The sequence below is a fragment of the Cyprinus carpio genome, chromosome B6 (genome assembly GCF_018340385.1).
Source record: "Cyprinus carpio isolate SPL01 chromosome B6, ASM1834038v1, whole genome shotgun sequence".
Lineage (NCBI taxonomy): Eukaryota > Metazoa > Chordata > Actinopteri > Cypriniformes > Cyprinidae > Cyprinus > Cyprinus carpio.
Window position 1 is genome coordinate 25593647 of NC_056602.1, and position 12735 is coordinate 25606381.

Below are 12735 nucleotides of genomic sequence, written 5' to 3' on the forward strand. Positions count from 1 at the left end.
TAATAATGGAGAGATATTTTAAACTGTAAAGTTGCTTAAGTTAGTTATCCATTATCATAAACCGGAAAAATGAAATTACAATAACACCTTTGATAATAATAAACATAATAAACAGCCGTGTGTCAGTTATTTTTATGAGTGTTATTTGTTAGTAACCACGAGATGACGTAATTAGTTACTTTGCTGAAACATCAGTTTTTGAACGGTTCGATTAAACGAACTGTTCGAAAGAACCGATTCGCGGGAATGACTTCCCATAACTAGACTCGTCAACCGGAGTTCAAGATGGCGAGCAGCGAGCAGCTAATATCGCAACTAATCGATCATTAATATAACATCTAAGTCCTCATACTATCATAAACTGTACTCGTTATGTCAGTATTTCAAATCAGCTTCTTATACCGTCCTAAAGCAGTGGATATTCGACACTAGTGTCTAGAGAGAGACTGTGTGTGTTGTTTTTTAGCTTACGTCAAATAGAAATAGTTGCTGATCAGCTTTATGAATCTGCTTGGAATGATTGGGAAGTTTTCATTAGTTTGGAGGTCAACATGTCGCTAAGAGAGTTAAAAGTATGCCTTCTTGGGGTAAGATTTCTATTCGCTTTTTATGACTTGACGTGTATTGCAATTTGGGTGCGTATTTAATGTTTTATCACTGTTTATGCTCTGTCATAAATGTTATCGCATGCTATAAATAGCAATAAAGTGTGCCAGTGGTTTTACCTATTGTGCAAGCTTTGATAATCTCTTTTAGAGTGGTGTTACAGTAATATTTCTGGGCTGGTGACGTATTTAACCACCCATTCAGATGTGGATGATAAATGTCTAGAGAGTTTGAGAAGTTTCATTGTGTTGGATGCATTGGATATATTTATATAGCTCAGGTAGTGTTGTCAAAACAAATCTTCTAGCATAAGGATTTCATATGGCACAATTTGACATTTTTTACCTAATCTGAAGGCATTTTTTATTGTGATGATATCGATTGGTTTATTTTGCATGTGGTTTTGACCTTATATTCCAAACTTTTGACAAAAACACAGATATATGCATTTTTAACTAACATCTTGAAGTTGGAAAAACACATCAAAGAAATGAAAAAAGTGTTAATAAGACACTAATTATATTACCTATGTTCAAAATATGTATGTGTATATATATATATATATATATATATATATATATATATATATATATATATATAATATGTAAAATTAGTTTAATAGGTTTGTGTATTTTGTTACTGATTTTGATATTGTGTTTTAGGATACAGGGGTTGGAAAGTCAAGTATCGTGTGGAGGTTTGTGGAGGATAGTTTTGATCCCAACATCAATCCCACAATTGGGTAAGCAAACTCCAAAGCACACTCACCGTGAGGCCAAGCTGACTGTGATGCGGGTTTTCTGATTTCTAACGTGCAATTCTGAAGGATTGGCACATAGCAAACACAGCAAGTGGCGACATGCACTGCAATGGAAGCTGTTTCAAGCAAACAAAATTGATACATAGCGTGTTGAAATTTCCTGAGGATTAGTGTCAGAAAGCACTGTATCAAAAAACAACTTGATTTATTATTATTATTATTATTAAAACAAATAATCTTAGTAATAATAATTCAATATCTTAAGAATAAAAATGTAAATCAGGATCTGGAACTAGTTACACCTGCTGACCTGTTGTTGCTGAATGTAATAGAGATTCACATTGCGTTAAGTGATTTAATATACAGCATTGATTGATTAATACATGTTGCATCACAGTGTGTTAAAGATTTAAACTGTGACCCCTTTTAAGTAAGTTACATAAGTGTGAATCCAATTGACACACATTTCAGGGTTCAACAATAAAGATTTTTCTGCTGTCCCAGTCAGGCCAGTCATTCGGATTTGTGACCCTGGACCACATAACCAGTCATAAGGGTCAATTTCATTAAATGGTGATTTATACATGATTGATGTATGGTTTGTTAGCATAGGACAATATTTGGTTGAGATACAACTATTTGAAAATCTGGAATCTGAGGGTGCAGAATAATCAAAATATTGAGAAAATCGCATTTAAAGTTGTCCAAATGAAGTACTTAGCAATGCATATTACTAATCAAAAATTAAGTTTTGATATATTTACGGTAGGAAATTTACAAAATATCTTCATGGAACATGATCTTTACTTAATATCCTAATGATTTTTTATATAAAAGAAAAATGTATAATTTTGACCCGTATTTTTGGCTATTGCTACAAATATACCCGTGCGACTTATGACTGGTTTTGTGTTCGTTCCAGGGTCACATTTGTGCCCTGCTAGCCAACAAAAAATGATAATATTGTTGTTGTTTTTTATAAATTAAAAAATAACTATTTGCAATTAATTACCATTAACTCATAAGGTTTTTAATTTGCAATAATAGCTGTAAATTATGCATTTACAATTCAACAACTATGACTCCATGAACACACTTATTGACATACAGTGGCATAGGTTGTTCAATGCTTGCAAGACACAAAATTAATTCTAATAATAATTCACAACGACATCCGATACATAAAACACAAAACCTGTTTTTTAAGCTTGCAGGAGCAAAACAACACAGAAGATAAGACGGTGACAAACAACATGCAATCCTTATTATGGAACTCTTCATGTCTCGCGTTTGTTTTGTGTGTATTTGCACCTGGGTGGGTGGGGGGGGGCAGTCTGGATTTAAAAATGGTAGAATACATTAGACAAAGCTGTGAGACTTATTGGCATTGTAATACTGTAAGTGCATTGTAAAAAGTTCTGAAATATTTAATAAACAAGATCAGCAGATGTCTCAGATTCCATGCCGATTTATCTATTTGTATCTGTATGCCTAATGTTAATATTGATCGTGCCAATTTTTTATTTCAGAGCATCATTTATGACAAAGACTGTGCAGTACCAAAACGAGCTTCACAAATTCCTCATCTGGGACACAGCAGGACAAGAAAGGGTAAACAGTAACAGTTAGTACAAACACTGGGGTGACATACACAAGCTGACAGCCATTAAATACAATGTTTACGCTTTCGCTTCTGTTTTTGCAGTGTCTTTGCACTTCAGAAAGGGGGCAGTATTGCATGCACTTCTCTTGTATGCACGCATGTATTTGAGAGAGAGAGAGGGGGGTAAATGAAATTGGAAGGGGGCTGGTCGTCTTCATGTATCTCTATACGCTCTATATATTTACACTCTTCTCTCCCAAAACGCTCTACTACATTAGGCAACACAGCTGGAGTTTATGGGTGACATTGCATCGTTTGTGATGTTTATCACTGCTCATGATTTGACGGTAGTCTTGAGGCTGTTTGGAATATGATCTCCTCTTATGTTTGTCTGTGATGTTATGTGATGCTAAATGTAGAATGCCAAGCGGCCCACACAAGCTGCTAGAAAAAATAGTATCATGCCAAGTGTTAAGGAATTGCTCTTCTCTTTTTATGCAACTACATCGAAGATCTAGGACTTCTTTTTTTTCATGTAAAGCAGGAAAATAAAAAGGTTTTGGATTACGATGAATTTAAAACACAGAAAATGTTCAGAAAATTAACTGGAAAATAAATGTTTTGCACTATTATTAGGTCAAATGTAACATCATTTGTGGGATTTGGGATTTGTTAAATGGCCTTATAAACACAATTTTCACTTAAATTGTTTTGATGGTGATATAATTTATATATGTGTAAAAATGGTATTAAATTAGAAAAATGCAAAATGGAAGGATTGGTCTTGAATGTTTGGATCCCCCTCCATATGAAAGAATGAGCATATGGGAAAGTCTGACTTATCTAGCCTCTTTACCATCATCTGGTCCTGTTTAGCTCTTTGATGTATTCCCACCAGTAAATATGGTGCAAGTTCATCATCATGGCCTTTGAGTTGTTAAAGAGGTCAGGTTTTCTTTGCTTTTCTTTGCTGTGTTCGGGATGCTCCAGAGCCAGATGGGATGAAATGCTAGGCCATGTCAGAGATAACGGTTTCTAGAAGAGCAATCAAAGCCAGCATCTCTCTCTCTCTCTCCCTTCCTCCTTCTTGGTGTCTTTCTTCTTTCTTTTCAAAATTCAAGCTCTATTGTGATTTTGAGAAGAGAAGACAGTTTTGTCCACAGATTCCTATACTCCAGTGGGAGCTGTGATCAGGCTTTTCACTGGCTGTCAAGTGCTTGATTAGATAATTATCCCACACATTGCTTTTTAGAACAGCATTATAGAAACCTGGCTTGTTTTGTATTCCTTGGGTTTTGCTTTAGTGGTTTTGTGGGTGCAATAAATTGATCAAGAGAGATAGAAAAGACTTTCAAGTAAATGCTGTTCATTTGAACTTTCTGATCATTGAAGAATCCTGGTGGAAGATGCATTATGGTTTGCACAAAAATACTGTTTTCAACATTGATAATAATAAGAAATCAAGACATTTCTTGAGCAGCAAATCAGCATATTAGACTAATTTCTGAAGGATCATGTGATACTGAAGACTGGAGTAATGATGCTGAAAATTCAGCTTTGCTTCACCGGAATAAATGACATTTCAAAATATATTAAAATAGAAATTTATTTTCAATTGTAACAATATTTGATCAAATAAATGCAGCCTTGGTTGAGCATAGGAGTCTTCTTTTTAAAAACATTTTTCAAAAACTTATTTATGTTAGATATAGGGAGAAATAAAAAAATTGCATATAGCTAGCAAAGCGATTTCTTGAGGTCTTTAAAACTGAAAAATCTACTTAATGGCTAGAGTAATTTGACTGGAGGAAGTTGGATGAGAGAAAATGCAGGAGTAGAGTTGGAGAGGGACCACACAGTCTGGAATCCTGGGATATGTCTGAGGAGACATCCTGCAATTTTAGTCAAAATCTAAACTAAAGCATTTCCTCTTCCTTGTGCAGCGAACTTTGCCAAAAACAGCTATAAATGTGAGAAACCGTGTCAGTCAAACATGATTTATTCATTTTATTGGCGAAAAAGATGGATAAAGCAGAGCTCCGACCTGTTTTCTTAACTTATATCAAATTTATATTGGATTCATACAGCGTTTTCATGAATGAAATAATAAACTTTGAATGGTGTCAAATGAATCTGTAGAATAGTTATTAATAAATGTGATCTCACTTAGTACTGATGAAGTGATCAGCAAAAGCAGTTAAGAACTACAGGTTTAAGATCAATTGGTTTTAGATATTATTGGTAAACTATGTCTGTTCACGCATATTGCTTTATTGACTTTTATTGATGAAAACTAGCAGTTCATAAAACATTCTGTTAATGATCGCAAATATGTTCTGCACCAATTTGCAGCTCATAACTGTTAATAACTTGTAATAACAGTTAATAACAGTTGTAACTTTGGCTAGAAAAAAAATACATTTCTAAACTATGTATTTGATTTGAAGACTATTGCTCAGGCTAGCTCACACCTAAATTTAAGAAAGTATGTAAAAAACTAAACTGCCAAGGCTTCTCGCCATGTCTACTTTCCCTACCCTGTCTCTCTCTTAATCATTCACTTTCTAATGCACTTTTCCCCTCTTTTAGCTTTTTTTTTTTTTTTCTTTTTTCAAAGGAATGGCATACTGGATCCAAACTATTATTAAAAATCAGAGCCTCTTTTTTCTATTTTTTATGGTAAACTATCCATTTAATGTTTTTACTATTTTGTAATGATTAAACGCTAACTTCTTCTGACACGTCGCGCTCATCTTTCCCCTGATGGCTCCCACATGTGTTGATACGCCTTTCCATGCAGTTCCTCAACTCAAGCCTCCTTGGCATGGCCGTTTGAAACACAATTCTCCTTTAGGTTTTAACAGTGGCTCACGTCTAGGGTTTTTCACCGTGGTTTTCCCTAACCACCGCCTAGAGTTCTGTTTGAACGGAACAAGTTGGAATAACATGCGTTTGTTTGTGTTTTAGTTGTCCATTTAATTCTGCATGAAACTCGAAGGAGACCTCCGCCAAAGCGAACAAATTCTTTCAAAGCTCTGATAATAAGCATACGCATGTTGAGATCACCCGCTCGGACCCTAAGAAGGGATTTTGGGATGTTATCAGTGATGATTAAGTCTTATTTTTTTTAAGTACAGGCCATAATATTTCTCTCACATCTGCATGTTATCTGTTTCACTCTTAGTTTCGTGCCCTGGCTCCCATGTACTACAGAGGCTCTGCTGCGGCTATCATTGTGTATGACATCACTAAAGAGGTACTGAAATATTTCTTCATTATTACTACACAAATCTTTCTGCTGGTAAAGCCATTAAAGGGATAGTTCAACCAAAAATGAAAGTTCTGTCATCATCTACTCAACTTCATGTCACACGAACTACGCAAGATCTTTATTTTTTTTCATGGAACACTAAAGGAGTTATGGGCTTAGGTAAGACTTTCAGTGAGTAGAGGGTTAAATGTCAGTCTGTTCCTCACACAAGGCTATCATATGGCTTTTGAAGACATGATATATCATGCACAAGTCATACAGATTAATTCTTTGGTTTGCATTCAAGTTCAATTAATGGAAAAGAGCAGCTTGGACAGTCTGCTAGGTAACTCCTTTTGTGTTTAGCGGAAGATCTGTTACCACGCAGGTTTTGAGCAACATCAGTAGATAATGACTTTAAAGACTTATGATGTAGCAGTGTTGCTTGTCTTAAAGATCTCTCCATCTTTCACTCAGGAATCATTCCAGACATTGAAGAATTGGGTGAAGGAGCTTCGCCAGCATGGACCACCCAACATAGTGGTGGCTATCGCTGGCAACAAATGCGATCTCTCCGATGCCAGGTGAATTCCACCGTTCCTTGCCACAAAAGACTCCGCATCCTGTCATCTCTGTTCAGCTTGAAGAGATGCACCCGCGGTGGCTGTCAACTCAATTTGACGTTGGGAAAAGACCCGCATATTTGCTGTCAACTTGTCTCGACTCATTGAAAACAAGCTCACACACGTACCGTTACCATAAGCATAACTTGTGATGAAAAAGAAATCCACTCTTCAGCGGTCTGTAATTTATCTTTCCACTTTAAATTGCTTCACTCTTCCCACAGGTCCAATGATGTGTCTTGGTTCACCATTGCTTTCTTTGGCAGTGTTAGTCAGCTGTCAGTGCGGTTGTATTTTACTTTTTGAAACCATAAAGACCGAGACATCGAATCTGAGGAATAGCGATCGCACCGCAAGCCATTCAGGCAATAAATATCAGGGAAAATTCTTGCAATTGTTCTGTCTGGCACATAAAGCTTAGATATTTGGTTTTCTGGCACAGCTGGTCCTGTTCTCGGTGATCCACAGCCATCATTTACTTTACTTTTAAACATTGATTTTAAAAAGGTAAAAATCTATGAAAATACAGTTACTGATAACATTACCCCAACTTAGAAATCTGAATACTATTTAAAATGAAAATTATACTCCATTAAAAGCATAACTAATAAAGACAACTTTATTTTAAGGTCCAATTCTCGCTATTAACAAACCATTAACTATGGATTTTGCCTCAATAATAAACTCCTAATATGCTGCTAATTTATAGTTAGCAAGGTAGTTGTTAAGTTTTGGTATTGGGTGGGATTAGGGATGTAGAATATGGTCATGCAGAATGTGCTTCATAAGTACTAATAAACAGGCATTATGTTAATAATAGACATGCTAATAAGCAACTAGTTAATAGTGAGAATCGGTCCCTATACTAAAGTCTTACCAAAGCATTACTTAGTAGATATTTTATTGGATTTTTCCACATTTGTTGGCACAGATCCCATAAACCTGCATTGAAGTATCCCATGTATATTTATGCCTAGTAGACAACCACTCACTAGTTTACCCTAGTTACCACAACACCCTAGCAAGGTGGAAATGACTTCTGCACAAACAACCAACAAAACTCATTTTAATCGAAATGTTTAGAGAAAACATCACCAGCTGGGCAGTTGATCTAAGAGAGAGAGCGATGCGTCAATGGAAATTGGATCCATTGTCAGTGTGACCCACCTGATACGTGTACAGGTGCAATCTGATCAGCACCTGTGATCAGGTGACAGGTGCACAGAGAACCAGCACACAATAGTTTACCTCCTACATGCTGCCGTGTACTAGTTAAACACCACCGGCACAAAAAAATACAAGAGTTTTACAAGGTTCTGCCCACTCAGATAATCTCCCACACATGTTCCGTGTCAGTTTAAATCTTTGTAGTTGAAAATCTCCAGAATAACACTGACATGCCAGATTTGTTGAGAGCTTTAAACATGTTAGATTTGTTCATTTATGAAACTGATGACCAATTAGTGTGGTATTAGTGTTGTAAAATAAGCTACTATTTTTTTTTTTACTCTACTCTCCTATTTTCCACTGCTCTATCCTTTTGTTTTCCAGAGAGGTGTCAGAGAAGGACGCCAAGGACTACGCTGACTCCATTCATGCCATATTTGTAGAAACCAGTGCCAAAAATGCCATTAACATCAATGAGATCTTCATTCAGATAAGTGAGTAAAATCCTAACTAACTACTCATCTGAGTGGTATGTAATTGACAAGGTTGTAGAAATCCAGAACCACTCATTTAGACCCCTGTGATTTTAGAGGGTATTGTCTTTCCTTGATCAAGCAGGTTTAGTTTGAATAAATGCTGTTTATTGCAACACAATCTATTCTTAAAATGATAATGAATGCATGATCTATAATTGATCCTGATGGTGGTGAGAATAGAGCTTCGGTGGATACTTGTTCTTGCCACATGGACCCGGGGCAGTGGATGAGTTACAGTGGATACAGATCTTTTACCATGGAGCTTGGCAGTGGCCCCATTGAGGAGCAGGCGTTCTTGTGGGTGCACGATACTGTGCTTGTGACTTTTGTGCAGGAACTGAAACAGCAAATCGGTTTTGCTTTATTTTTTTTCGTAACTATATTATTATTGCTTGTTTTAATTTTTATTTGATTTCCTTTACAGGTCAGAGGATCCCAGTTATAGACGCGGGTGGCGGGTCTGCAGTCAAGGGCTTCAAACTTCGTGGCCAACCATCAGAGTCAACCAGGGAACGCACTTGCTGTTGACGCAGCCGTAAACAATTTGTCCAGATCCTCTCCAGCCTCTTGTTTTATTTTCGATTAGTAACCAATGATAATAGCAGATGAAGAATGTGATGTCATAGGGGAAGTCACGTAACTTCCTTTTGGAGCCAAAAAAGTTACGTTAAGAATGGAATGAGATATATAAAGTAGTCTGAATCCTGATGCACTTCCTTGAGAAAAGATGAAAATGCCCTCATACAGTCGTTGTACCTTATCTTGCCTGTTCTTCAGCCCCCTGTTCAAATGTTTTTGGGGATCCATTTCTGTTCTAGATTACTGCCCAGAGTCAGACAGCAGCTAAAACACCTGCTTAACAGATCAGATACTGTCCTGTCTTGCTCTCTTTCTCTCTCGTTCATTCTCATCTCTGTGCAACAACCTCTGCAAAACTCTGACATTTCCAAGTGAAGCTGTTGTCTGTCCGTCTGTACATTTTAGGATTTTCAGCACTCCTAATGCAAGCAACACAGCATTCTTGTCTCACTATTTTTGCAAATTTTTGATGTGTATGATAAAAAAAAAAGTGAATGGGTGAATCTCATGAAAGCTGTCATATTCAGGTCATAATGTCAGTCAAATCAAGTGGGAAAAAATAGGAAATGATATTTTGCATAAAGTGAAGGTAAAGTCCATTCTTAGGACTATTCAGATGTTTTTCATTGTGCAACAGTATAAAATTAATTTCAACTGTAAAACAGTAACTAATATAGCTGTATTACATTAATGATAAATACAGTATGAAATTGTGCCTAATTGTCTTGAAAGTAATGTAACGAAAAGCTCTTAAAAATAATCCTCATTATCGCTCCTTTTTTATTGCAATTATGAGTGTAAAATGACACAACCATGTTTTCATGAGGTTTACGCAAACACAAATTTACTATTATTAATATCAATATATGTTTTTATTTCTGTTACGCAGGACCAGACATGAGGTTGTGAGCACTTGTGTCTTTCCTATATTTTGTATATGAAAAAAAAATTAAAATCAGTGGTAGGACTAAAAATATAAATGAAGATAACTCTGGGATTTAGCAAGAGATGTCTGAGCCTTGGCCAGAAGCCCTATTTTGAGATGAGTTTATGAAGTTTTATATGAAGAATGTGCCAAATCTTTTTTTGTGACATAGGAGTTGCAGATCAATAGGTGGGTGATGCTGATGGCAGCATGTGTGAGTTCAGCAAAACCTGCTTATTTAATCAGGTCGCAAGTCAAGATAACAGTAGTAACACATTCTGGGTTGCCAGATTCTTAGCTACAGATCCAGCCTGTTCTTGGATTTACAAACAGTTAGAACAGACTCTTATGTTTGACGATAAATGTCTGTTGTTACCACTTGCAGTGCATCATCGTGGCATTAGAGAAGTTCAACACTCATGTTTTAAGATAAAGTTGGCCAGTCTTCTAGAATACTGACAAGAATAGCAGATTGAGAGTGTTAGATTTGATAACTTTTCCAACTGTTCACATGTTTTTCATATCAGAAATTTAATGTTAGTGGGAAGAGACCATTGCTGGAATTCTGTGCACCAAGTGGTGCGATTTAGGCTTTTGTCCAAGACTTCATGAAGTGTGCATTATGTCCGAATACTTTCTAAAATTGCATTTTAACCGTTTGTGTTAGTTGGCAGTTGTTTGCTTCAGATCCCTTGCTGTTCCATTTTATGACATTTTTTATTTTTTACTGGATTGAGTGATTTTGTGAGGACTTGCCAAATGCCCTAATTGTCTCATAAACATTTTTCTTCTTTCTCATTCTTTCACTGAATAACTTTTGGCCTGCACATCCAACATGCTTTTACTATCTGGACAGGGATAAAAAAAGGAGCATATCTGGAAACTAGTCTTGGTTCAGAAAGAACAAGACATTTAGAAGAAAGAAAAGAAGAAGAAAAAAACAGCTAAAGAAAGTAGTTACGCTATATTCTGCTTTGATTTTTTTTCCTGTCACTCAATTTCTGAGCCTAAATGTTTTCTTAAGAGGAGCTCTACTGTCAGTTTTGTTGAAGAAATACACTTAATTTGGGAGAAAATGTCTTGCAGAAAACACCTGAGAAACTTCCATTTAAAAGATTTGGATTAATGTACACACTATTCGTTCAAGACCATTAAGATGATGTGGTTGAGTGGCTCTTTTTCGATACATCATGTAGAATTTTCATTGAAGTTTATTCAACCAAAATTGTATCTTTTACAGTTGTGTCATATATGTGAATATAGAATAAATACATTACGATTTCTTAACTGCATATACCCACAATGGCAAAGTTTTAAGTATAAAATGTGCTTAAAATGTGTTTCATCTACATGCACATCAGTATAACACATGACATCATCTCTGTTGTTTTTAGAAATTAGTATGTGGCTTCTGTAATTTGTCTTATGATGGTACTTTTAAAATGTGTCATATATTATCGCATATGCTTTTGACACATAATATTGGCATATAGGAGTGTTTAGTGAATCAGAATGAATATTATGGGCATCGTCAAAGTCTTACGTTTCTTTTGCCATCATTTATCCTGTAATTTTATATGCAGTGATGCCAGTGCACCGTAATGTTTTCAGGAATTCACAAGTGCAATAATAATACTTTTCCCCTCCAAAATGTGTGCTGTCAGTAATAATAGCTGAGAGATTTATAGACTTATTACAGTAATTGTAGTTAATCCATGAATTTTAACACAACAATATTTTCCTTTAGAAGACAGTGCTTGTTAAATGGAAAAAAGGGATTACTTGGAACAATACTTAGGGGATAAAATTGCACTTTTTCAGAATTGCTGTGTGTCTTTTGCCCTAGTTGAAACAACTTGGAAAAATTACAGTCCTAAGCCATTTCTATTGGTGTTTACACAGAGAATGACATTCAAATTGATTCTTCCAGTGTCTGTAATACACCTTACTGTGAAGTAAAAGTATCTTTCACTCAAACCAGAATCTTAAACTTTTTTATTTTCTTTCTGTCATGTCAAACTAATTGGAGAAGGAAACAGTTCAACTAATGTCACGTGTTATTAAACTCACTGAAGGGCCTTTACAATGTATGTAAATGCATTACTAGCTCTAAATGTTGTAGAATAGCTGTTTTTTGTCTTGTGCAAAGCCTGTAATCCACAGCGAGACCAAACGTCTCATTTAGTCCAGCTGAAGTTCTTGACTTCTTAGCCAATTGAAAAGGACTTGCTGAATTGCTTGTCCTTTTGCTAGGGAGCACAGGCTTTGCATTAATGCCTTTGAGGGGAACTACATGCTACACTTGAGTCAGACAGTATATGAATGCTGTCTGGTGTGGTTTGCAGTGGTGTTTAGGTTGAAGAACAATGCCAACAATCTTGGGCTGGCCCTAAGAAAGTTGTGAAATTCTGCTTATGTACTTTACGTCCTTGTATATACCACACATAGATGAATTGTGTAAATTAATTGATATGTAGTCTTTCAATGTCATACTTACCATTGTAATTCAGTATATACAAAAGTAATTTAACCCAATCATTAAGTGTTCTTGCTATTTAGCTTTTCTCTTTTATTATTTTGTCATGCAATTAAGGCTTGAAAATAACATTTTATTTGTTCATTTGTGAATGTGCTAAAGGGAAATGTTGAGCTTTTTATTAGTAATAAAATTATACAAAATCTGCTT

General features: G+C 35.7%; 1 protein-coding gene across 1 annotated transcript; it reads left to right on the forward strand.

The window, feature by feature from the left end:
* Window positions 1-242: 242 nt before the first annotated feature.
* LOC109054454 (ras-related protein Rab-22A) lies at window positions 243-12735 on the forward strand. The gene is made up of 7 exons (XM_019071713.2): window positions 243-587; window positions 1269-1348; window positions 2896-2977; window positions 6154-6225; window positions 6697-6803; window positions 8394-8503; window positions 8970-12735. The coding sequence occupies exons 1-7, from the start codon at window positions 552-554 to the stop codon at window positions 9071-9073; spliced, it is 591 nt and encodes a 196-aa protein (XP_018927258.2). The 5' UTR covers window positions 243-551; the 3' UTR covers window positions 9074-12735.

Coding starts and splice junctions, on each gene's coding strand:
- LOC109054454 (XM_019071713.2), top strand. CDS start 552: ATGTCGCTAAGAGAGTTAAAAGTATGCCTTCTTGGG. Junction 1,349..2,895: donor AACATCAATCCCACAATTGG/GTAAGCAAACTC, acceptor TTTTTATTTCAG/AGCATCATTTATGACAAAGA. Junction 6,804..8,393: donor TGCGATCTCTCCGATGCCAG/GTGAATTCCACC, acceptor TTTGTTTTCCAG/AGAGGTGTCAGAGAAGGACG.